The sequence below is a fragment of the Suncus etruscus genome, chromosome 2 (assembly GCF_024139225.1).
Source record: "Suncus etruscus isolate mSunEtr1 chromosome 2, mSunEtr1.pri.cur, whole genome shotgun sequence".
NCBI lineage: Eukaryota > Metazoa > Chordata > Mammalia > Eulipotyphla > Soricidae > Suncus > Suncus etruscus.
Window position 1 is genome coordinate 171,047,326 of NC_064849.1, and position 27,218 is coordinate 171,074,543.

A 27,218-nucleotide genomic window follows, 5' to 3' on the forward strand; every position below is an offset into this window, starting at 1 on the left:
ATCAGATAAAGGACTAATATCCAAAATATACAAGGTATTGGCCTAACTATACAAGAAAAAAACATCTAACCCCATCAAAAAATGGGGAAAAGAAATGAACAGACACTTTGTAAAAGAAGAAAGGCAAATGGCCAAAAGGCATATGAAAAGATGTTCCACATCACTAATCATCAGGGAGATGCACATCAAAACAACTATGAGGTACCACCTCAAGCCACTGAAATTGGCACACATCACAAAGAAGGAAAATAAGCAGTGCTAGATGGGATGTGGAGAGAAAGGAACTTTTTCACTGCTGGTGGGAATGCTGTCTAGTCCAACCTTTATGGAAAGTGATATGGAGATTCCTCCAAAAGCTGGAAATTGAGCTCCCATACGATCCAGCTATACCACTCCTAGGAATATACCTGAGAAACACAAAAATACAATACAAAAATCCCTTCCTCACACCTATATTCATTGCAGCGCTATTTACAATAGCCAGACTCTGGAAACAACCAAGATGCCCTTCAACAGATGAGTGGCTAAAGAAACTGTGGTACATATACACAATGGAATACTATGCAGCCATCAGGAGAGATGAAGTAATGAAGTTTTCCTATATATGGATGTACATGGAATCTGTTATGTTGAGTGAAATAAGTCAGAGGGAGAGAGAAAGACGCAGAATTGTTTCACTCATCTATGGGTTTTAAGAAAAATGAATGACATTTTTAGCAGTATCTCAGAGACAAGAGAGACGTGGGCTGGAAAGTGCAGCTGATAACATGAAGCTCACCACATAGAGTGATGTGTAGAGAAATAACTACACTGAAACTATCATAACAATGTGAATAAGGGAAGTAGAAAGCCTGTCTCGAGTACAGGTGTGGGTGGGATGGGGAGGAGGGATTTCTGGGAAAATGGTGGTGGGAATTTTGCACTGGTGAAGGGGGGTTTCTTTACATGACTGTAATCATACAACTACAATCATATTTGTAATCACGATGTTTAAATAAAGATAATTAAAAAAAAGAAAAAAAGTTGGTGTCATAGCTTTAAATAGGCTCCAATTATCCAATTATATACATTAATACCTCATCCATTACCTTAAATAAGGTAGCCGTTTCTGGGATTATTCCTCTAATTTTCACCTGGGGTTCTAAGGGCAATGGGATAAGTTCCACATCTGACAAATTCATCTTTTCATTGTCTCCAAGCAATGCTTGTAGCCTCTCATTCTAGGAGAAAAAATTCAGAAAGTGATAATTAGCAAAAATGGAAAAGTAGCTTATAAAACATATGGTAAAGAATAAAGTCCAATCTAGTCAAGGTATCTGTAGAGGATCATTAAGGCTGGGCAGGTGAAGGAACAAGAAAAGATGCTCATCTGTTCACATGAAGTAAAACTTTTATCACTGCAAGAGACACTAGTAAGAGAACAAATGTCATTGTTGTTACAATAACTAGTTTTGCCTCCTAAAGCAAGTCACTGTGGATCTTGATTTTCAAGACAAGAATTCTGATCTAATAATGTCTAGAGACCATTTCAATATCAGAGAGCTCATATTCTAAGATGCTCATATTCGAATATGAGAGCTGGTAAAGCATCCAAGTCAAAGATATAGGCTCAGAATGCAGGAAGAAATCTCAACTCCAATACTTACCAGCTGTGACTATGTACAAGTCCATCTATTTCTACTTTGCCTATACTCAGTATGACACTAATCCTAACTTAAGAGATCTGGGAGGATCAAATCACTATCTACAAATTCATAAACAAGAACCTTGTAATCAGTGTGGGTTTCTTTTGAGGGGGTGTCTTGGTGTCACACCTTGCAAAGACAGGGGCTGTTTTTTGCCTGATGTTTAGTGAACCATGTGATGCTGGGGCTTGAACCCAGGGTTTCCTCATATGAAGTGTTCCTGTTACTACAATTTCCTAAGAATTTCATAAAAATTTATCAATCCTGAAGAGTGAGCGTCAACTATTTTATAATGCCTTATTAGTTGACGCCAGAAAGCCAAGCATATAGGTTTACCTTTTTCTTACGATTTCCACTTTCACGCTGCACTGCCTTCATTAGATGCACCAGTCGATCTACAAATGTCTGCTGTGCAGCCAGCAAGGAGCGCATAACTCTGACAGACTTATCACCCTGAAGGGAATCAAAGGCAAGGAAAATTAGTTCTGTGTACTAAGACAATCGGGGACTCTTGAATAGCATGGGTGATCTTTAATTTATTCTTCTAATAGCTTCAAACTTCAACACAAAGTAAAATGGAAAGAGATTAATTATTTTGACTCGGAGATAACGAGAAGTCTGTTATTTAGCTAAACACCACAGTGCTTTGTTAGCTAAAATCTAACTGAATCTCCAGTAAATACAAGCCTATGAAAACAGCTCTTCCCCCATATGCAGCCACATATCTATATGCCTTTCACTCAACAATGCATTCACCCATTAATTTAATTTATATCTTGATGCTTTTGTCCTCAGAAATGTGCTGGGCAAATTATGGCAGTAGTATTTCCTTCAATGACCTAAATATCTACTTAAAAAACCTGGGACTATACAAACAGCAACAAAATACATGTCTAGTAAAAGATAAACCATTAAAAACTAAATACTATCAACCTAGAAAGTGATTCTCCAGGTCACACAATATTACTAGTAATTTTTCTCCTTTAATTTTCCCAATTATGCTAAGAGTGCTGGGTAAACATTAACATTATCATTTCAAAGAACAGAAAATTCAAGCACAAAGAAGCCAAAATTTCCTCCCAGTATGATAAAGGCTATGTAACAAACTGAGATAAGACTGACTCATATTTGACAATCAGTTTGAGGTAAAGTTCTGAGCTCTGAGAACTTTATAAAAGTTTTGTCTTTATTAATAAGTTTGATTGCTAAATCTTTAATTTGTTTGTCTTGAGGTTGCATTCAACAGTTCTGGGGTTCTTTCTGGCTTTCTGTCCACGGATCAATTCTTTTGTTGTCAGGGTTCAAACAATGCTAGGGATCAAACCCAGGCCTCCTGCATGCAAAGCCCATTCTCTGCCTGTTGAACTAAATTTATGACTTATTCTTACTCAATTTGTAATAACATGAAACTGCAAGTGAATCATGCTATGATGGAAAATATTTTTTTTGTAAGAAACACATTTATTTCACATATTAATAAAACATTCTATGTAATATAAATCATAAAGATATAAAATTTATTTTCAAATATAGTCAACACCAATAAAAGAAGGGCCAAAACACTAATGTGTTATTAAAACTTCATAAATTGTTGAAACACTCTGGTAAATCAGTGTGTTAGCATTGTCTAGGAAGACAAAGACTGACAAAAGCAACCAAAGGGTTAAAAGGCAGATCTTTACATGATTTAGAATAAAAACTGTCATACTTTTGTTTTCGCAGTTGTTTTCTCAAAACTTCTAAAGTCAAAGTCAAGTTAGGGAGTAGAGAAGAATACAATATTTTTGTAACAAATCACAGATTTACTATTTGAGTCTTCTTTTCACAGCCTTGTACCCTCTGCTGGCTGAACTGTGAAATTGCAAGGAAGTTTTACAGACCTCTAGAAACTACTAAGATAAACTTTTCATAAATTATATTTGCAATATAGATTTTGGGAAACATATGTATGTGATAAAATAAATAAACAAAAGATGGGGAAGTAAGAAAGAGAACCATTTATTTCTGTTTCATACATGGGAATATTTCATTAAATAATAAAGGGCCAACAAACTTTCTGAAAAAACCAAACAAGCTCATGTTGGCCAGTTTTCATTCTAATATTTCAATTGCTATTAAAGTGCAAAAATAGTCGAGACTTGTATGAAGACAAATGAATATGACAGTTCCAATAAAATTTTACTTATCAATGCTGGGATTTGAACCTTAGATAATTTTCATGCTAACTATTTTATTATTCTTTTGATATTTTTTCTCATTTCAGGTAAATAAAGGAAGCCAACAGGTTCGAGTTTGCCCCTGTACTGTTCCAGTTACCTTCAACAATGCTTGGCTGAACCGTCTCATCACATTCAAGTACATCTCATGTGTCTTTGGGTCTCTTTGCTGCGTGTCTTGGTCTTCACATTCTACGATCACATACCTTAATGATAATAATGAATAAGTCACACTGTGTGACATGCCACTCAGGTTTAGTTTGTACATGTCTTTTCATTCAAACAGGTAATCCTCATTTGTAAAGTAATTGCATGGGAACAATAGAACATCTTATCACTTTTAAAAGTAAAAAATTAATGAGCAATATATACAATCATCTATAAAAACTAAATTAAGAAAAACACCTCGGGTCCAGAGAGATAGCACAGCGGCATTTGCCTTGCAAGCAGCCGATCCAGGACCAAAGGTGGTTGGTTCGAATCCCGGTGTCCCATATGGTCCCCCATGCCTGCCAGAAGCTATTTCTGAGCAGACAGCTAGGAGTAACCCCTGAGCACTGCCGGTGTGGCCCAAAAACCAAAAACCAAAAAAAAAACCACCTCAGTTGATAGAATATTGTAAGTTTTCTAAAATGTTGGCATCAAAAAAGAATTTTCTGTTTACTAGCATATTGAGTATTAACATTCTGAAAACCTACCTAAGCTCATATATCTTCCAAGGAACTCAAGAAAAAGACTATTTGCATCATGTATAGAATACATCATCTCCTGAAAACCACTCTGAAGCTACTTTTCTCATTAACGTATTTCTGAAAATGGGTTTTATTTTAAACTGATTTTCCTTTGCCCAATTCAATTTCCCTCACTACTTAAAAGTTCAAACATAATCTTCAATAATTCTATCATGACTCCTGAGTTAAAAAAAATTAGATATTTTCTTAAGCCAAAACTGCTCACATAATAAATCATATGGATTAGACAGCACAGATTCTAACAGATAGAAAATAACATTGTTGAATACAAGTAGTAAAAAGTTCACAAAGCAATAATCTGGACAATACGTTTGAATCCTTTGTTATTTCATCTTTCTTTAAACAACTAGTGCCAGATTTTGAAACTTTTTTTGCAACAATAAAGCATGATATAAATTTGAAAAAAATATAAGTCTAGATTAGTTTGCTTCTCTGATCAATAGTGACACTAAGAGAGAAGTTGTGTCTTGCCCTGGTGGCAACAATACATTGATTGTAGAGTTCAACTTAGAACATATGACTTTGAATTCTTTTCTTTCTTTTTCTTTTTTTGGTTTTTGGGTCACACTCGGCAGCACTCAGGGGTTACTCCTGGAGCTCTGGGCTCAGAAATCACTCCTGGCAGGCTCAGGGGACCATATGGGATGCTGGGATTCGAATCACCGTCCTTCTGCATGAAAGGCAAATGCCCTACCTCCATGCTCTCTCTCCAGCCCCGACTTTGAATTCTTATGTCAAAATTGTCTACTAAAACCTTTTCTCATGCTGTCTTTAAGAACTAATTAGGTAGGGGCTGGAGAAAGAGCATGGAGGTTGGGCATTTGCCTTGCATCCAGAAGGATGGTCTCATGTCACATTGCACTATTTTTTGGAAAGAATATTCAGCAACCTCATTTTAAAATGAACAATACATTTGTTTTGTACAGAAGCCATTATCCGGGGCCGGGTAGGTGGCGCTGGAGGTAAGGTGTCTGCCTTGCAAGTGCTAGCCAAGGAAGGACCGCGGTTCGATCCCCCGGCGTCCCATATGGTCCCCCCAAGCCAGGGGCGATTTCTGAGCACATAGCCAGGAGTAACCCCTGAGCGTCAAACGGGTGTGGCCCAAAAACCAAAAAAAAAAAAAAGAAGCCATTATCCTACTTAGGTATAGTTGATCATCAATTAAACACAATTGTGTTTAAGGGTGTTGTTGATAATAAGGCCAAATTTTAAATACCTTTCAAAACCAACCAAATCAATGTACTGTTACAAAGAGAAAGTTCATCTAAAATAAAAATAGCATCACCACCTAATAACAAGTTCAGGAGACTAAAATAACTGAATTTGAATCAATTCTAAATTTTCTTTTCATATCTATAAGCTAGATTTAACTGAGCACTCCCTAGGAACCTGTCATCTGAAAATAGAAACTCAGTAAAGCTATCCAGGTTCCCACTGTAGACTACATCTGTAGGTTACCAGCTTCCTAGGAATTTTGTTCCTTGCATTACAAAATCATTATAACCTTGAAAGTTTTTATGAGTAACATTAAAACGTGTCAAGACATCCAAATTCAATATAACACTTTCAATATAACATACTGAATTAACCATTAAAAAAATTATAGTTTCTGAGGCATAACAGTTCACAGGCCGAAAAGTACAAAACTCCTCTCCTTGGCTTAAAAGGTTGATTTTCGGGAACTGGAGCAATAGCGCAGTAAGTAGCGTTTGCCTTGCACATAGAGGACCCAGGTTTGATCTCCAGCATCCCACATGGTCCCTGGAGCTTGCTAGGAATAATTTCTGAGAGCAGAGCTAGGAGTAACCCCTGGGCTACACTCAGTAGAAAAACAAAACAAAACAAAAACAAACAGAAAAATCATTTCCTGTACTTTTATCCTACAATAACAAAACAAAAATGGAATACTTCAAAGACAAAGTTCACATCAATAGCTTTTCCTTCATACCTATTTCTGCATATGCACTATGCAGACAGTAAATACAGAAAAAAATCACTCCACAGAGAATAAACACACAAAGCATATGTATTGCTTCAATGAATCAGAGATATAGTGGAAATTACAAATCAAATTCAAGTTTGATGGAATGCTTATAAGACTGGGAACTGGGACAGTGCTTTATCACCTTTAAAGTAAACATAGGGTCTTTTTGATCAGAAATGGTTGCCTTGTTGGGGCTGTTCATTTAATAGGTTTCTTCTTGCCCAGTTATTTTTAGAATAGTCTGAAAACTCTTTGTACTTCAAATAAGAAATCAAAGATTCCATCACTATTCATTTCAGGTTTTATGCTGAAATCTGGCCAAACATTAGATACAAAAAAAAAAAAAAAAAAAAAACTAATTTTAGGGGCTGGAGCGAAAGCACAGCAGTAGAGCATTTGCCTTGCATGTTGATGACCCAGCCTGCCAAAAGTGATTTCTGAGTGAAGAGCCAGGAGTAACCCCTGAGCACTGCTGTTGGGTGTGGCCTAAAATAAAAACAGAACAAACAAACAAACAAACAAAAAAACCCATTTAGTTTAAGAAATTGCAGATGTGGCTCTGTGGTAGCACGCATGGCTCTCATGCATAAGGCTCTGGGTTAAATCCTCAAAACTTCTACCTGCAAACCCACCAAAAGAACCCCCCACCAAAAAATACATTCTTATAGAACAAGACATAGGGTAACTGTGTACACAACACTTTCCATAGTATATACCACAAGTAATAAATGGAGTCAGAGACAACTTTCAATAAATTTTTCAAAGAAAGAAAAACACCTATGAAGGATTTCCTAACAAATTGTTTTAATTTAATTAATTAATATGTAAAGCTTGTAAGTATTCAAAAAGCTTGGCATAGTGTCCCATAAATTTTAATTTCCTTTTACATGTTATTTATAGTTCTAAGAAGAAGCATGTTTTTTTTTGTCTTGTTTTTGGTAACAATGGTGAGTAGAAATATACTTAAGAATTTAGAGTGGCATACAAGGGAAAAAATCAGAAAAATCAGTTTATATTCAAGTTAATAGTATACAACTGGTAATGAGAATTTCTAAATAAACCTTTCAAAGTCAAATTAGAGATTAACAAACCCGACAAAAAATTCTGCCATTACACTTTTAAAGACTTGTTCATTTGTTTGATGAATGCTATATGCAACTCGTGTAAAAATGCTATTTCTATTGTCACTAGTGAACAGAAGATTAGTTTTCAAAAGGGAGGAGAGCTAATTTAGAGGGCTAGCTAATTTAACTGAGATTACAAAGGGACAATATTCATACAATGTATGTGGAGAATGGAAAATAATTTAACTAAGGCAGACTTGACTTACTTGGATTGTTTTACAAAATCAGTCTAACAACATAGTATTTTTATTCACTCCTACAAAGCATAAAGTTCGTTGCTATTTTTTAAAAATTGGTCTCAAAATGGATATTGATGACAATCCATAAGTAAATCAGGCAGTGTACAATTAGAGGTCATTCCTGCAGGCACTATGTACCCTGAATGTCAACGAGTTTCAAGTGTTTTCTCAGGCTGGAGTGATGGTGCAGCGGAAGGGCATTTGCCTGGACACGGCTGACCCAGGGCGAACCACGATTCAATGCCTAGCGTCCCATATGGTCCCCCAAGCCAGGAGCGATTTCTGAGCAAATAGCCAGGAGTAATACCTGAGCGTCACAGGGTGTAGCCCAAAATTCAAAACAAAAAAAAAATGTTTTCTCAAACAAACAGCACTTCCTCAGCTAGCTTTGCCTCAGGTCTACACTGTAAAACTGAGTCAGTCTCCCTTGCCTGGGGTTTAATCTTAGTGCTTTCTTTCATTAAACCAAAAGTCTCTCTGTTGCAACTTAACTGCTAGCAGAGTAAATGGGACCCAGGGTTCAAGAAATCAGTTAGCTTCTCTGTGCATACTTTTCTCTATTTCCTTCAACTAAAACAGGAAACAGGCTCTGATGACATATGCTAGAGAAAATTGTACTTTCTCTGCTGAACTTAAAGGAGATGAATGAAAAAGACCTTTGAAAATATTTTATATATGGGAAAGTGCTAGTTAAATGTTCTAATCGCTAAGTCCAGTTTAAGCAACTTTGAGTCTCTTCAGTTCCCATTTACAATATAAGTAACTTCAAACTCCGTTATTTACCGTAACACTGAAATCATGCATATAAAGTCACATTATTTATCATAACTTAAGCTCAGGCATAAATATAACACGACAAAAATAGATACTCCTGAAGTACCATTTGGGCATTATACTTACTCTACTTAAGCAGAATAAAAAAGAAATAGACATCAAACTGAAAAAGAATCACTATTCTGTTTTATTATTAATCCTGAAGTTAGTGAAAAGAAGAGAGAATGGTCCAATAAGCTCTACCATAAGCGTAACTGTAAAGGAAAATAACTAAATAAAATTCTGAATTTCAATGTTAAATTGTTTATACCTTATTTTAAACTGCCCTAATGTTTATTGTGTGGAAAAGCAGCTTCAAAGAATTATTTTATTTTATTTTATTTTATTTTGGTTTTTGGGCCACACCCATTTGACTCTCAGGGGTTACTCCTGGCTATGCGCTCAGAAATCGCCCCTGGCTTGGGGGGACCATATGGGACAACGAGGGATTGAACTGCGGTCAGTCCGCTAGTGCTTGCAAGGTAGACACCTTACCTCTAGCGCCACCTTCCCGGCCCCAGCTCCGAAGAATTATATGAAAATAAACAAAATAATAATTTCACATACCAGTATAAGTAATTAGCAAGTGTTGAGTTTTTACAGGCTCTTGATATCAAGAATGTGCAAAGATCTTGCTGGAAAAAAAAAAAAGACAAGTATAAATATTATTTCATCATGTTATTAAATGGGGAATAATAACATTTATTTGTGTTTAAAAATCTTAAGAAATTATTATTTTTAATTTTAAGCACTAATTTTTGGGGGGGCCACACCCGTTTGATGCTCAGGGGTTACTCCTGGCTAAGCGCTTAGAAATTGCCCCTGGCTTGGGGGGACCATATGGAATGCCAGGGGATCGAACCGGGGTCCTTCCTTGGCCAGTGCTTGCAAGGCAGACACCTTACCTCTAGCGCCACCTCTCCGGCCCCAGCACTAATTTTTTTAAATAGATCATCTATCATCTAATGTTTATTTGAAACTAACTAGAAATTATATGAAAGGCAAAGGACACCATAGTTCAGAATTCTTATATTCTTGGAAGTTTAATAGGTGACAGAAAAAGAGAGACGTTAAAAAGATCAATAAATAACTTCAATTGGACAGTCACGAATGGCAACAATGAGGCCCTAAGCCTCTAAGACTGAAAAAAAATGTAGAGAAACTTAGATCTTAAGTAGGAGAGATGATCTGACTTCCGTTTTATGAAAATGACACATTGCTCTACTGTTGAATTACATGGCAAGTTTTGTGGGGTTTTTTTGGCTTTTTTTTTTTTTTTTTTGGTCACACCTGGCAGCGCTCAGGGGTTACTCCTGGCTCCATGCTCAGAAAATAGCCCCTGGCAGGCCAGAGCCTGCCCATATGGGATGCCGGGATTCGAATCACCATCCTTCCGCATGAAAGGCAAACACCTTACCTCCATGCTATCTCTCCAGCCCCAAGATAAATGGTAAGTTAAGATACTATTGCATATTCTAAGACTCAAATGTGGGAATGGAGTTAAATTGGAAGTCAAATAGGACTGGAAAACAGCGAGGAAGAAGAAAAGAAACTGACAGGAACTACTAAATTTATGGATTTAGCAAATGTGTTGATTTGTTGTATCAGAAACGGAAATTACAGGTGATGATCCATCTAGAGAGTGGGCCAAGAGCTATATTTTTAGATATTATGTTTGAAATGCCTGTCAGATACACAAAGGGGATCTTGTAGGTATTTGAATATATTCATGTAAAGCTCATGAGATATGTACTAGAAGTATAAATTTGAGTTTATTAGTAAACAGCCTAGGGAAAGAGTATAAATTGAGAACAGAAGAGGACCCTGAGGAACACTAAGATGTCAACCGGCAGGCAAAGTGCTGACATGTGAAACTGAGATGGAACAGCCAGAGTTGAAGAGGAAAACAGGGATCTATGATATCATTTAAACCATGGGGAGAATTAGTTTTTCAGAAAGGGAGTCCAACTGCTTTGCTGAAGACCGCTGCAAAGAAAGTTCATGCAACTGCAAACATTAAAGTGAACAACACCTTGGCAATGTAAATTCTAATATAATGATAAAAAAAAAGAGCAAGCAGAGTGATATAAATATAAAGAGAGTAGGTATAGATAAATCTTTTATGAAGACGTATCACAAAGAGAATTGAGAAAACAAGGTGTTGTTTTAAAGGGTATAGCACCACGAGAGTTGTTTTTGTTTTTGTTTTTTTCACTTACAACTGTATTGCTTTGGATTTAGGATCATACTCATTAGGTGCTTGGGAGTCTATGGTTTACCATGGGAACAGTGAGGTACAATGTTCCAGCATGAAAAAACCATGTGCTCCAGTCCTTTGAGCTATCTCCCCAGTACATGCATGTGAATTTTTAAGATAGAATATATTAATACATATAATTGAATGCTCCTATCAAAGAACAGAATGTCTCTTTGAAGGAAGTTCAATTTCTTTAGTGTAAGAGATGACAGACAGCAGTATGGGTGTAGCTCACTAAGTAGTAGAGCACCTAATTTTATGTGCTTCTAATTTTAACCTGGCTTCAATCCTTAGCACAGTAAAGCAAAAGTTTAAACAAAGAGTCAAAAATATTATGGAAAAGCAAAATAATTAAATTATAAATGAAAGATACCTTCACGGGCAACCCTAAAGATTTCTGGTCGGTCATTTAACTTAACATTCTTTTTTCCAATATTTTCTATGACAGATAAGACATTGAGTCATAACTAGTATACTTTAGTATATCTAAAGTATGACTGAAAACAGCATTTATGCACATTTAAAATATCCACATAAGTTTCCTTTAAAAAACTTTTCATGGGAGCTGGAGCAGTAGCATGGAGCAATAAGGCGTCTGCCTTGCTGGCACTGGCCTAGGACGGACCACGGTTTGATCCCCCAGTGTCCCATATGGTCCCCCAAGCCAGGAGCGATTTCTGATAGCATAGCCAGGAATAACCCCTGAGCATCACCGGGTGTAGCCCAAAACAAAACAATACACACAATAGAAACTTTTCATGGGGGCTGGAAAGATAGCACAGTGTTAGGGCATTTGCCTTGCATGTGGCTGATCCAGGAGAGACCCAGTTTGATTCCTAGCATCCCATATGGTTCCCCAGCCTACCAGAGATGATTTCTGAGTGCAGAGCCAGGAATAACCCTTGAGCACTGCTGGCATGGCCCCCAAACCAATCACTCAATCAATAAAGTTTAAAACAAAACTTTTCATGATAGTTTTGGTAATATGGTTACAAACAGTATTAAAACATAAAAATAAACTATTCTTATCCCAAGCACATATTTTCAAAGAATGAAGATTTTTTTTAATTTTTTATTTTGAATTATGAGAACAAAAGATGCAAAGAAAGAGGACAAGGTAAAGTTACAGTGGAAGGACAATCACCCATAACATAATTCTCAGAAGAAGTCCCCTTGCTGATATCTTAACTTGGAACTTTCAGCCAAAGAACATTACGATAAATAAAACAGAATCCATGTACAATTACTTTGTCCCTCAAGTCCCCAGATTGTAGCACATTATAATATTTCTTAACAGCACATAAGGCAATCTAAAGCCATAAAACTTACGTAACTCCTTAAACATTAGAGGCATAGTATTTTTTACATTTCCATGTACATGCATATTAGCTTAAGTTAATCTCAAATTTTAAGTGGGTGCATTTTAAGGATTAGAGTCAAAGGAGCACAGTAAAAACGGTGTTAGAGTGGCAATTGTTGTTTGCATAGGCCCACCAAAATATGAAGGACATGGAAAGTCATAACCTTGGCCTAAATACAAAGAGATCCTACCCCTGAAGTTTCCTGGCATAAGACCAACTCTAGGCTTCAGGCAAGTTATCCTCCAATCCAAGACATTGTCTGTAGTGCCAACACACTTTTCACACAGTCTCTGTTGTTGGTATCATGTTTCTGTATTAAAGATTCTGGAATCTGCATATCCTACATTGAAGTCATGATGTGGAGTGTCTTCTCGTTTCACCTCACCATGAAAGGGCAATACGGGCCCGGAGAGATAGCACAGCGGTGTGTGCCTGCAAACAGCCGATCCAGGACCAAAGGTGGTTGGTTCAAATCCCGGTGTCCCATATGGTCCCCCGTGCCTGCCAGGAGCTATTTCTGAGCAGACAGCCAGGAGTAACCCCTGAGCACTGCCGGGTGTGACCCAAAAACCAAAAACCAAAAAAAAAAAAAAAAAAAGAAAGGGCAATGCAGGAAGCCCTGTCCTGTAAGCAGGTCGTTGTTAAGTCTTCTCAGTGTTAAGGGAAGTCTCTTTTGAGCAGGACAATGTCTGAGCAGTGGTAGGGTCTCCTGTGGTAGAGGACTGCTTCCAGGTGATGTTATAGACAAACCTCACAATTAAGGGGCAATACAGCAAGCCCTGTCCAGTAAGCAGGTCATTGTTTTTGTTAACTCTTCTCAGTGTTAAGAGAAGTCTCTTTTGAGTAGATCGATGTCAGAGCAGCTGTAGGGTCTTCCCTGGTAGAGGAATGCCTCCAGGTGATGTTATATACAACCTTGGATGTTTTGTAGATGTCTTCTCTAGATCAGGGGTGAATGGAGAATGCCCATTCTTCTGAGGCCTGTGCCAGGTCTTTATGTCAATGTTCAGGGTGTAAGGTCTCATTGCACTACAAGATTTGTGTGTTCCCATCTCTATTAGATAAGAACTTATTGGTATGTATAGTATTTTCCCATTTTAGTGTGCCTAAGCAAACAAGAAATAAAGCCACGTGGTGCTATCAGATATATGGGGGTGTAAAAACATTTCCAACAATACCCATGACTTGGTTCAAACATAAACATTAAACTGAGGGATTCTTTCACACCAAATTTCATATTGAGCAGTTCACGAAGAGAAGATAAACATGGGGGGGGGGGGTATCGTGTCTGGTAGAGCATTACTTTTTAATATTCAGCAAAAGTTATAGCCGTCAAAGAAAACACCCATAAAATGTTGAAAAGACATAAGTGTCCTTTTTATGCCTTTTAAAATAGTTGGGTGGGTGTTAACTCCAGGGTACCACTTTGGTCTGTGACTTAGGACTCTACAGTACTTAAGTTAGAAAGGGTAAAAGAGGAGTAATGATGATAGGAGTTAAGGAAGTTAAAGAGAAATATGATCTTATGAAAGGGTATGCAAAAGGGCAGAGTACAAAATGGACATTCTGCATACATAAAAACATAATTCAATGATAGTGAGTACTATTAATATTTCTTGTGCGCGCCGGGAAGATAGCCCCTGCGCGATTTTGAAAATATAGACTAGACATAGATTACCAGTGACTTCAAGAAACTGAATGGATAAGGGGCCCAACTCACTGGCTTGCCCAGGCATGTGACCCGGGGAAGCCCTGGAGATCCGGAGCAAGGCGGTAGAGGGGTGCTGGCGTTACCCAAGTCCCGCACCCCCACTAGGCCTGGTTAAGAAGGCCTCCGGCATGGCAGGGGCCTGCCAAACCCCCTCCTGCTAGACTCCTGGCTCCCAGGAAGCAGAATGAAGATTTTAATATGAAGGGTACAAAACATTCTTCACAAATTTGAATTCTTGGGAAAAAAAAGTAAATCAGTTTTTACCTTTGACACCCAAATGTACATACAAAGTAGCACTATATCTGATTTACCTTGAAAGGTAAAAGATCTTGTCTTAATTTTCTATATAAATGAAAACAGGTGCCTATTGTGACAAAGTCATACATTCCTACAATGTAATCACAAACACTGACAATTACATAGTGCCCCTAGATGTTAACAATAAATATTCTGTGTTTCTTTAATAAAATATTTAAGCCAGCTTTATTTTCACATTGCATACGAATCTGTTTATATGCCCAAAGAGCTAATAAAATCTTTGAATTGATGATTATCTAACACATTTTGCTGAGAGGAAAAGTCATAAACATGCATCATAAAACATGTTATTTAATAAAGTCGGAGTATTAAGTATATTACTCAAAATCAATGTTCTAAAGAACAACATAAAATCTTTTGGGATGGAATGTCTCCTGGAGAAAATTTGAGCAGCTTTGCAACCTACCTCAAGATTTTCATTATCTGAACCTTCTTTTGTTTTAGAAGCAGGGGGTGGGGAAGACACTGGAGGTAGTGAGCTAGTAATAATTTGAGAGCTGAAAAATATAAAAATTCCACTGATATGTAAAATACTGTCACAAGTATACACCTATATCTCTTTAGCATAATTTATATAAGTAATTGTTCATCTCAACTGTGTCTGGTAGAGCATTACTTTTTAAAATATATATAACAGTAGAGAGTCTATCATGACCAAAAAAAAGAAATTCTATAGTCAGAAATGAGTAGTAGTATCTTGGATATTTAGTACAAATCTTTTTTTGGGGGGGGTGTTAGGCCACACCCATTTGACGCTCAGGGGTTACTCCTGGCTATGCGCTCAGAAATCACCCCTGGCTTGGGGGAACCATATGGGACACCGGGGGATCGAGCCGGGGGATCAAACCGCGGTCAGTCCTACGCTAGCTAGCGCTTGCAAGGCAGACACCTTACCTCTAGCGCCACCTTCCCGGCCCCTTAGTACAAGTCTTATTATAAGGTACAATAAGTACAATTTTTAAGTTTATTTTACTTTTAAATGGTTATTTTCCAAATATGTTTGGTTCAAGATGGCCCAATACTTTTAATCTTAAAAAAAAAAAAAAGAAAACCTCAAATACTGATCAGTAGATGATAATCTGAGAGGTGCAATGTTTTCATCCTGTCATAAAATTTCAACTATATTTCTAATCAAACTTTTAGGAGAGTTAAGTAAGGAAGAAGATGACTACAGATATGAAAAAATCTCTATAGTACGCTTGGAGAAAATGTGAAGGGTCTCTTTTTAAATACCTGAAAATATATTAAGTAACTTAGGCAAGCAAACTGTTTGTTTCCACTTTTTCAGCACCCCCCCCAAATAAAACAAAGAATATTTAAAAAAACAACAATATTGCATTCATAAATAAAAATTCAGAAAATGAAAATCAGCCCATGAAAATTACAACTTGTCTATACTCACTAAAATGGTCTGTTTTACACACACACACACACACACACACACACACACACACACACACACACACACACACAGAGTAACACCATCTAACACTTATTGAGTCCTTTAATTCACTTTTTAAACAATCATTAAAGAATTAGTTCCTATGGTTTGTAATCTCAATTTTTAAGATATGAAAACAGGGAAACCCAGAGGGAACAGAAACATACAATTTAAACAGCAATTTTTTAAATCAGTTATGACTACGTCCTGCAATACTGGTCTGTAATTAGTCATTTGTGTTCTATGAGTAAATATGCCGTATTTTTAGTAATTCAAACTTAGTGCCTAAAGGAACAAACAGTTTGAAAAGATGAAAATAATCATATTAGAAAATTAAGATCTTTCCAAATATCCATACCTATCTATTTCTGAAGAATTTATTCCAGAATTTGACACACTTTCTGACACAGAACCCTGGTTTTCCTTCTTCGTAGGTTCTAATCCATTCTTGATATCATCAAAATTTTCATATTTAAGAGCTTGCACCAGCTGTAACAGGTACATCAATAAATCCTAAAAAACAAACAAAATGTAAATTTATTTTGGAAAACAACTACAGTATAAATGTAGACATGATTTACTCCCTCTCTTTTTTTTTTGTATTTATATATATTTTTTATATTTTATTTAAGCACCTTGATTACATACATGCTTGTGTTTGGGATTCAGTCATGTAAAGAACACCACCCATCACCAGTGCAACATTCCCCTCACCAATGTCCCAAATCTCCCTCCTCACACCCGACCCCCGCCTGTACTCTAAACAGGCTTTCCATTTCCCTAATATATTCTCATTATTAGGACAGTTCAAAATGTAGCTATTTCTCTAATTAAACTTCCTGAGGTGAGCTGGAACTTCCAGCTCTTTTCTCTTTTCTCTTTTGTGTCTGAAAATTATTATTGCAAGAATGTCTTTCATTTTTCTTTATACCCATAGATGAGTGAGACCATTCTGCATTTCTCTCTCTCTCTCTCTGACTTATTTCACTCAGCATAATAGATTCCGTGTACATCCATGTATAGGAAAATTTCATGACTTCATCTCTCCTAACAGCTGCATAATATTCCATTGTGTATATGTACCTGAGTTTCCTTTGAGGTGCAGAAGCTTATCAGCTTAATATATTCCCATCTGTTAATTTCTGCTTTCACTTGCTTGGAGAGTGCAGTTTCCTCCTTGAAGATGCCTGTAGTCTCAATGTCCTGGAGTGTTTTACCTATGTGTTGTTCTATATATCTTATGGTTTCGGGTCTGATATCAAGGTCTCTCATCCGTTTGGATTTTACCTCCGTACATGATGTTAGCTGGGGGTCTAAGTTCAATTTTTTGCAATGGCTAGCCAGTTGTGCTAACAACACTTGTTGAAGAGGCTTTCCCTGCTCCATTTAGGATTTCCTGCTCCTTTATCAAAAATCAGGTGATTGTATGTCTGGGGAACATTTTCTGAGTATTCAAGCCTATACCACTGATCTGAGGGCCTGTCCTTATTCCAATACCATGCTGTTTTGATAACTATTGCTTTGTAGTAAAGTTTAAAGTTGGGGAAAGTAATTCCTCCCATATTCTTTTTCCCAATGATTGCTTTAGCTATTCTAGGGTGTTTATTGTTCCAAACGAATTTCAAAAGTGCCTGATCCACTTCTTTGAAGAATGTCATGGGTATCTTTAGAGGGATAGCATTAAATCTGTACAATGCCTTGGGGAGTATTGCCATTTTGATGATGTTAATCCTGCCAATCCATGAGCAGGGTATGTGTTTCCATTTCCACGTGTCCTCTCTTATTTCTTGGAGCAGAGTTTTATAGTTTTCTTTGTATAGGTCCTTCACATTTTTAGTCAGGTTGATTCCAAGATATTTGAGTTTGTGTGGCACTATTATGAATGGGATTGTTCTCTTAATGTCCATTTCTTACTTATTACTAGTGGTGTATAGAAAGGCCATTGATTTTTGTGTGTTAATTTTGTAGCCTGCCACCTTGCTATATGAGTCTATTGTTTCTAGAAGCTTTTTGGTAGAGTCTTTAGGGTTTTCTAAGTAGAGTATCATGTTGTCTGCAAACAGTGAGAGCTTGACTTTTTCCTTTCCTATCTAGATTACCTTGATATCTTTTTCTTGCCTAATCGCTATAGCAAGTACTTCCAGTGCTATGTTGAATAGGAGTGGTGAGAGAGGACAGCCTTGTCTTGTGCCAGAATTAGAGAGGGAAGGCTTTTAGTTTTTCTCCATTGAGGATAATATTTGCCATTGGCTTGTGGTAGATGGCCTTAACTATATTGAGAAAGGTTCCTTCCATTCCCATCTTGCTGAGAGTTTTGATCAAGAATGAGTGTTGGACCTTATTAAATGCTTTCTCTGTATCTATTGGTATGATCATGTGATTCTTATTTTTCTTGTTGTTGATGTTGTGTATTACATTGATAGATTTACAGATGTTAAACTATCCTTGCATTCCTGGAATGAAACCTACTTGATCACAGTGGATGATCTTCTTAATGAGGCATTGAATCCTGTTTGCCAGGCCTTTGTTGAGGATCTTTGCATCTGCATTCATCAGCGATATTGGTCTGTAATTTTCTTTTTTCGTAGCATCTCTGTCTGATTTAGGTATCGAGGTGATGTTGGCTTCATAAAAGCTATTTGGAAGTGTTTCTGCTTGTTCAATTTCATGAAAGAGTCTTGCCAGGATTGGTAGTAATTCCTCTTGGAAAGTTTGAAAGAATTCATTAGTGAATCCATCAGGGCCTGGGCTTTTGTTTTTCGGCAGACATTTGATTACCATTTTAATTTCATCAATGGTGATGGGTGTGTTTAGATATGCTACATCCTCTTCCTTCAACCGTGGAAGATTTTAAGAGTCCAAGAATTTATCCATTTCTTCCAGGTTCTCATTTTTAGTGGCGTAGAGTTTCTCTAAGTAGTTTCTGATTACCCTTTGAATCTCTGTCATATCAGTAGTGATCTATCCTTTTCATTCCTAATATGAGTTATCAAGTTTCTCTCTCTCTCTCTCTCTTTCTTTGTTAGGTTTGCCAGTGGTCTATCAATCTTGTTTATTTTTTCAAAGAACCAACTTCTGCTTTTGTTGATCTTTCGAATTGTTTTTTGGGTTTCCACTTCGTTGATTTCTGCTCTCAGCTTTGTTATTTTCTTCTATCTTCCTCTTTTTGGGTCCTTTTGCTGATCACTTTCTAGTTCTATTAGCTGTATAATTAAGCTACTCAGGTAAGCTCCTTCCTTCCTGATGTGTGCTTGCAAAGCTCTAAATTTTCCTCTCAGTACTGCTTTTGCTGTGTCCCATAAGTTCTGATAGTTTGTGTCTTTATTATCATTTGTTTCCAGGAACCTTTTGATTTCCTCCTTGATTTCATCTCGGACCCACTGGTTATTGAGTCTGAGGCTGTTTAACTTCCAGGTGTTAAAATTTTTCTTCTGTGTCCCTTTAGAATTCACATATAATTTCAGAGCCTTGTGGTCAGCGAAGGTAGTCTGCAAAATTTCTATCCTCTTGATATTATGGAGGTATGTTTTATGTGCCAACATGTAGTCTATCCTGGAGAATGTCCCATGTACAATGGAGAAGAATGTGTATCCAGGTTTCTGGGATGAAGTGTCCTATATATATCCAGTAGGCCTCTTTCTTCCATTTATCTCCTCAGGTCTAGTATATTCTTGTTGGGTTTCAGTCTGGTTGACCTATCCAGTGTTGACAAAGCCGTGTTGAGGTCCCCCACAATTATTGTGTTGTTATTGATATTATTTTTCAGATTTGTCAACAGTTGTATTAAATATTTTGCTGGCCCCTCATTCAGTGCATATATGTTTAGGAGAGTTATTTCTTCCTGCTCTACATACCCTTTGATTAATATAAAATGTCCATCTTTGTCCCTTACAACCTTCCTGAGTATAAAGTTTGCATTATCTGATATTAGTATGGCCACTCCAGGTTTTTTCGGGTGTTGTTTGCTTGGATAATTTTTCTCTAGCCTTTTATTTTGAGTCTATGTTTGTTCTGACTATTCAGGTGCATTTCTTGTAGGCAGCAGAAGGTTGGATTGAGTTTTTTGATCCCTTTAGCCACTCTGTGTCTCTTAACTGGTGCATTTAGTCCATTGATGTTGAGAGAAAGAATCGTCCTCGGATTTAATGCCATCTTTATATCGAAATTTGGTGTGTCTTTTGGTCAGTCTTGTCTTAAATTAGGTCTTTCAGTTTTTCTCTTAAGACTGGTTTTGAGTCTGTGAAGTTTCTGAGCTGTTTTTTGTCTGTGAAGCCATGTATTCTTCCGTCAAACCGGAGGTGAGTATTGCTGGGTACAGTATTCTAGGTGAAACATTAAGGAAACAACCCTATTCACAATAGTGCCACACAAACTGTTAATATCTTGGAATCAACTTGACTAAAAATGTGAAGGACCTATACAAAGAAAACTATAAAACTCTGCTCCAAGGAATAAGAGAGGACACACGGAAATGGAAGCACATACCCTGCTCATGGATTGCAGAATTAACACCATTAAAATGGCAATACTCCCCAAAGCATTGTACAGATTTAATGCGATCCCCTCTAAAGATACCCATGACATTCTTCAAAGAAGTGGATCAGGCACTTTTGAAATTCATTTGGAACAATAAACACTGTAGAATAGCTAAAGCAATCATTGGGAAAAAGAATATGGGAGGAATTACTTTTCCCAACTTTATACTCTACTACAAAGCAATAGTTATCAAAACAGCATGGTATTGGAATAAAGACAGGCCCTCAGATCAGTGGAATCGGCTTGAATACTCAGAGAATGTTCCCCAGACATACAATCACCTAATTTTTGATAAAGGAGCAAGAAATCCTAAATGGAGCAACGAAAGCTCCTTCAACAAGTGGTGTTAGCACAACTGGATAGCCACTTGCAAAAAATTGAACTTAGACCCCCAGCTAACATGATGTACGAATGTAAAATCCAAATGGATGAAAGACCTCGATATCAGACCCAAAACCATAAGATATATAGAACAAAACATAGGTAAAACACTCCAGGACATTGAGACTACAGGCATCTTCAAAGAGGAAACCGCACTCTCCAAATAAGTGAAAGCAGAGATTAACAGATGGAAATATATTAAACTGAGAAGCTTCTGCACCTCAAAAGAAATAGTGCCTAGGATACAAGAGCCACCCACTGAGTGGGAGAAACTATTCACCCAATACCCATCAGACAAGGGGCTAATCTCCAAAATATACAAGGCACTGACAGAACTTTTCAAGAAAAAAACATCTAATCCCATCAAAAAAAGGGGAGAAGAAATGGACAGACACTTTGACAAAGAAGAAATACAAATGGCCAAAAGATACATGAAAAAATGCTCCACATCACTAATCATCAGGGAGATGCAAATCAAAACAGCTATGAGGAACCACCTCACACCACAGAGATTGGCACACATCACAAAGAATGAGAACAAGCAGTGTTGGCGGGGATGTGGAGAGAAAGGAACTCTTATCCACTGCTGGTGGGAATGCCATCTAGTTCAACCTTTATGGAAAGCAATATGGAGATTCCTCTAAAAACTGGAAATCGAGCTCCCATAGGACCCAGCTATACAACTTCTAGGAATATACCCTAGGTACACAAAAGTACAATACAAAAACCCCTTCCTTACACCTATATTCATTGCAGCACTATTTACCATAGCAAGACTCTGGAAACAGCCAAGCTACCCTTCAACAGATGAATGGCTAAAGAAACTGTGGTACATATACACAATGGAATATTATGCAGCTGCCAGGATAGATGAAATCATGAAATTTTTCTATACATGGATGTACGTGGAATCTATTATGCTGAGTGAAATAGCTCAGAGAGAGAGAGAAAGAAGCCGAATGGACTCACTCATCTAAGGGTTTTAAGAAAAATGAAAGAGATTTTTGCAATAATAACTTTCAGACACAAAAGAGAAAAGAGCTGGAAGTTACAGCTCACCTCATGAAGCTCTCCACAAACAGGGATGAGTTTAGTTAGAGAAATAACTACATTTTGAACTATCCTAATAATGAGAATGTACAAGGAAAATAGAAAGCCTGTCTAGTGTTCAGGTGGGGATTGGGTGGGTAGGAGGGAGATTTGGGACATTGATGGGAATGTTGCACTGGTGATGGGTGGTGTTCTGTACATGACTGAAACCCAAACACAATCATGTATGTAATAAAGTTGTTTAAATAAAAAAATTAAAACAAAACAAAAAAAGGACTCGAGTGATAAAGCACTACCTTGCACATGATCCCCTGAGCACTGTAAGAAGTGATTACTGGGTGCAGAGACAGGAGTAACCCCTGAATATTGTGGTGCCACAATAAAACAAAAGGCCTAACCAGACAATAATCATTTAAATACATTTTTATAAAACTGCAAGTTGAATAAAAATGTCATCAGGAAGAGAGGATGAATAACAAAGATGTTACTCTTTTCCTGATGTAAAAGACACCTAAATTTGGAAGGCAACTAAAGAAAATGACAAAAATTTCTGGAAATTATCGGGGAGGAAAAATGCTCGAAATTAATTAACAGAAAGTAAAGCAAATTATGTAATCACATAAAATTATTATGAAATGACAAAAATTTAAATATTATGAAGGAATACAAATAGAAGATTATTATGGAAAATTATTTGGTCTAATAAATCTAATGTAAGGTATTTAAGTAAAATTGATAAATATAAATAGAAGTCTATCCATACAATAGTTCAAATGAAAAACTAGAAACAGCTGTCAAAAGAAGCAGAATATATTACAAAATAAATGCAGTACAACATAATGTTTTTAAAATGCCAGATATACTAATGCCCAAAGTCTAGAAACACATACACACAAAAGCGCTTTTTACATTACGGATAGTCATTAACTATACCAATATGTGTACTGATAATGAGAAAATATTCAAATTTCTTTCTCTCTCCTCTCTTCTTTCTCTCTCTTCTCTCTCTCTCTTTCTCTCTCTATCACACATACACACTTGTATTTTACATAGAGAATATTTAAATGGCCGCCCCTGTGGTCATAAGAAATAGCAGAGCCAGAAAAAATGCATAAAGGACTTGGCCTTGCCTAGAAGACAGGTTCAATTTCAAGTACAATTCCCAGTACCTCAGGCCCTCTGAATACATCAAGTGTAGCCCTAGGAGGTCTTGGCACTGATAGGCTGATCCAGGCAGTCTGAAGCATGGCTAGATACAAGCAGGGCTGCACCAGTCAGTGATTATTGGCTGAGCTACTGGTTGATGAAATAGGAAACTACTTTATGAGATCATTCACTATACTATAAATGCCAACATAAACTTCACTAAATTCTACATACTGCTTCTTCAGTATTCAGCTACTATTATGAACTCAAATGTATTTAAAAAATATCTGGTAAGAGCTGGTCTATCGAATAAGTATCCTCTATTTGTTATCCCATATATCCTCTAAGACCATAGGCTGGAATAAATCAAAAGGTACATTTGAGAACACATGCACTACAAATTATTAACTTAAAATTTGTTTACCTCATTAGAATCTAATATGATTTTTAAGTGCTTTGTGTTAACACAAAACGCTCCTTAGTCTGTAGTGGCCTCATATGTGTATATAGCCAGCCTACAGCCAGCTGCTTTCCTTTTCAGAGGATTCAAAACCGCCTTTACAAAATCTACATAAACATGAAATTGTCTTCAGCCGACATATTTAGAGGGAGAGATGGAGCGAGAAGAAGATGACCTGGCATCTCCAGCTTCATAGGCCCCGAGAGCTTTCCAATGCTACAATTAAATGTGGCTTGTTGTGCTGACTGATAGAGAGGATCTGAATTATTCCCCAGCTAGTGTTGCATTAAACCATTTTTCATTAGAATTCCTTTTTCAGACAGAGCAATATAAGCTCTGCTGCTAGCTTAAGTGTCCTGGGAGAGATCGTCCTATCACGTAACCTATCAAGAAGTAAATTTTCATTTCAGAGAGGAGTCCCAGGAGGAATATTTTAATTTGACTTCTAAAAACACACCTAGTATTTCCTCTTCCCTTCAAAACATTCCCTTCTTTTTTACATGCACACAGTGCAGAGACACATATACACAGACACACACAAGTTTACAACTAGGCTCCAGGTTAAGATATAGCCAAAGATAGCAACTAATAATATACTAACATACCTCATCATCTGCCTGTCGCAAGCGGGCTACTGCGTAACGCCTCACAGTTGGATTGGTGTAATGAGAGGACAGCAGCTCCAAAGAGTCTTCTACATCCATTGGCTTCCATTTTCCTAGAAGTTCCAGAGCCTGTTTGGCCTCCTGAGGAAGATCCCAATTAACACACTTCAAGAATTTTGTCAAAGCCTAAAATCAGAAAGGATTCAGATGATTAGAAATGCCAAGTCTGTACTGTGCAGCAGGAAAATCAAGCAGAGTTCTCTCAGTCCTAATAGCAAATTCCTAGAGTCAAGAGCTGACTACCTTGGAATCAATATTTAATGTTAAACATACATTTTAGAAAAACATGGCAGAACACAAAGGGAAAGGCCTATTTCTGAAACTAGTTTTTTCTAGGTCAGCACTTTTTAAAAAGTACTGAGGGCCAGAGCGAAAGCACAGTGGGTAGGGTGCTTGCTTTGCATGCAGCTGATCTGTTTTCTTATCTCATATGGTCCCATGAGCCTGCCAAGAGTAATTCTGACTGCAGAGCTAACTGAACAGCACAACATGAGGCCCCAACCCCACCAAAGTACTAAACAAAAATACTATGAATATTTAATATTCATTAAAATAATTTTTGCTTTTGTTGTTATATAATGCAGTTTTATAAATAGTTCTCAATACAGGAAATAGCAAATGCATATATTCCATGAATTAGAGATTACAATCTTTATTTTACAATATCAACATATGAGTGAAATTAAATATTATAATAACCAATGAATGTTCTGAAGCCTAAAGAAGTTATCACAAACTACATTTTCAAATCTCTATTCTTGGGACAAAAGGTTTCCTAGAACTGGCAAGAATAATTTCAACAAAAACTGAGTATTTATATCTCTTATAGAGAATATATATGCATTCTTCTCATAGAGTCCTACACCTCAACTTACCTAGAAACCACTCACTTTCAGCTCATATATCTTCCACCTGTTTTGCCTTTGTCATTAAGATTTGCTATCTCCTAGTTTGTTAACTCAAGCCCCTTGGAATCATTTCTCTGTCAGTGCTGATCTCTGAAATCTATTTGCAGTTCCTGAGTTCCTAGATTCCTTCTTCATACTTTCCTCAGCTTGATCTCACTATAGTACATATGTGGTGTTTGGGACAGTTGGCTATGTAAGAATTTCAATACTGGGTTTCTCCATCTGTAATTTCAAATACACCTTTGGAAGCTCAAGTTGGAAGTGATATTTAGCATGAACCTCAATTGTCAGTAGAAATTGTCTTACAACTATTATAAAAGATTATAATGAAAAAAGTAAAAAGACCCAATAGAATCTAGAGTGACTAATAAAGTACCCACTATATTTATTAATGGTGATACCATTTTTGTTGTTCAACCATAATGAACCTAAAGACTATTTTCATGTAACTTCTTCCCATTGATCAGTTATACTGTCTTATGAATGAAAATGAATTGAATTACCCTTTGGGTATATTGCAATTATTTGAAGACTGTCAAAAGATAGTATAAGTTTCTAGTTAGATACAAGTATTAATCAAACTGGCTTCTTTCTCAAAGCATATCATTGAGGTTAGGAGGAGAGGAAGGAAAAGGCGAGCAAAAATAACATAAAAGCAGTCAGCAATCCTTTATATTCTGGTGGAGATGAGGGTGCAGAAACTTTTATATAAAAACCATAGACTTTATAACCATAAACTTTAACACTAGTCATGTTGCCTAAAACTAAGTCAAAATTTAAAAACAAATAAAACATATTGATATCTTTTACCTATACTCCAAACCTGTAACTCTCACTTTCACTGCCCTCCATGCATCAATTAAGCTGACCTATTTAATACATGATTTAATTCTTGTCTAAAAGAGTTAAAAGAGTTCCCATGCACTTCACCAAAAATAGAATCATCTTCTCTAAGGTCAAGTTGCAAAAATCAACTTTCCCCAGAAAAATGTAGTATTTTTCTACTTGTAGTAGTTGCCTTTACCGTACCATAAGCATTCACATGATACTCTTACAAATGTCAAGTGCTTTGGTGGTTAATCTTACACCTGCAACTAAAGGTTTCATTGCCCAATGATAGCCAGCCATTTCTTCACCACCTACCATTCTCCATACTGCTCCTTTTTTCCAAATAGAAATATAGACTTCCTTTTAATTCTAAACAGACTATCTTATTAACTTTATTCTATGTATTTTTTTAATTTCTAAAATGTAATTGTAGATTGAATTGTGGAAATCAAGTAATACTTCTTACGTAACTACAGAAAAAGCTTTTCCATTTCACAGTACATCAGCAGTCTTAATAGAAATATATGTATACAGACTTATTATCAGCAAATCTTTCAGCAGGTCAATATACTTAATTCACTGAAACAATCTAACTTTCTGAATCTCAATTAATAGACTTATTAGTAGTAGTAAGATTCACAAAGTACCCAACTTTATAATGCTGGTTACAAATGTAAATAAGAATGTAGCTGAATAAAGAAACAAGAGGAATGATAAAAGTATATAAATTTGAAGACAACAATATTTAATCCCAAGTCTTTATATCTACCTTACTGATTCATAGAATTAATGCCAATATGTCAAACAAATAAGTGATGCCAATTAATTTATTAATATTTTAAAGTCACTATATTTAAATTGCAGTAGCTATTTTGCTAAGCCCCTCTCAAATATAGAATCACAAAACTGCTTTCTTCTATTCTAAAATTCATGATTAGTCATGGCATAAGAGAAAATAATATATTCTTCACATATATCCATATATATAGTTTAGGCATCTGCAAACTCAACTGCTGAATATTTCTACATTATTGCTGAAGAAAAGCCTCCTCCTTTGCTCAAGACACTTCAGACACTGTCCAGTTTTCCACATCAACCAATTTCCTCATTTTGCAGACATCTGTGATGTGCCACTCTCCTGGTCCGTGAACACCTGATATTGCAGGTTTCACTACATAGGCATGATTTATTAAATCACTGTCCACTCATGATTTACTCAAGCCCCAGAAACTCTTACCTCCCAGTAAGAGGGTGGGCTGGTTGCTCAGGGCAGAATTCCATGCTCACAGAAGTAACTTTACTAGTATAAAACTCAAGGATAGTTAAAAGAGCTTATTATGAAA

General features: G+C 36.6%; 1 protein-coding gene across 1 annotated transcript in view; it reads right to left on the minus strand.

The window, feature by feature from the left end:
• LOC126001931 (phosphatidylinositol 3-kinase catalytic subunit type 3) overlaps window positions 1–27,218 on the minus strand; it is a 160,840-nt gene that overhangs the window by 59,182 nt on the left and 74,440 nt on the right. Inside the window, exons 10-16 of the mRNA XM_049769125.1 lie at window positions 24,080–24,265; window positions 16,260–16,414; window positions 14,867–14,957; window positions 9,381–9,448; window positions 4,002–4,107; window positions 2,022–2,138; window positions 1,089–1,220 (exon numbers count right to left, since the gene is read on the minus strand). Coding sequence (XP_049625082.1) covers window positions 1,089–1,220; window positions 2,022–2,138; window positions 4,002–4,107; window positions 9,381–9,448; window positions 14,867–14,957; window positions 16,260–16,414; window positions 24,080–24,265 — 855 coding nt within the window. The remainder of the gene's footprint in view (window positions 1–1,088; window positions 1,221–2,021; window positions 2,139–4,001; window positions 4,108–9,380; window positions 9,449–14,866; window positions 14,958–16,259; window positions 16,415–24,079; window positions 24,266–27,218) is intronic.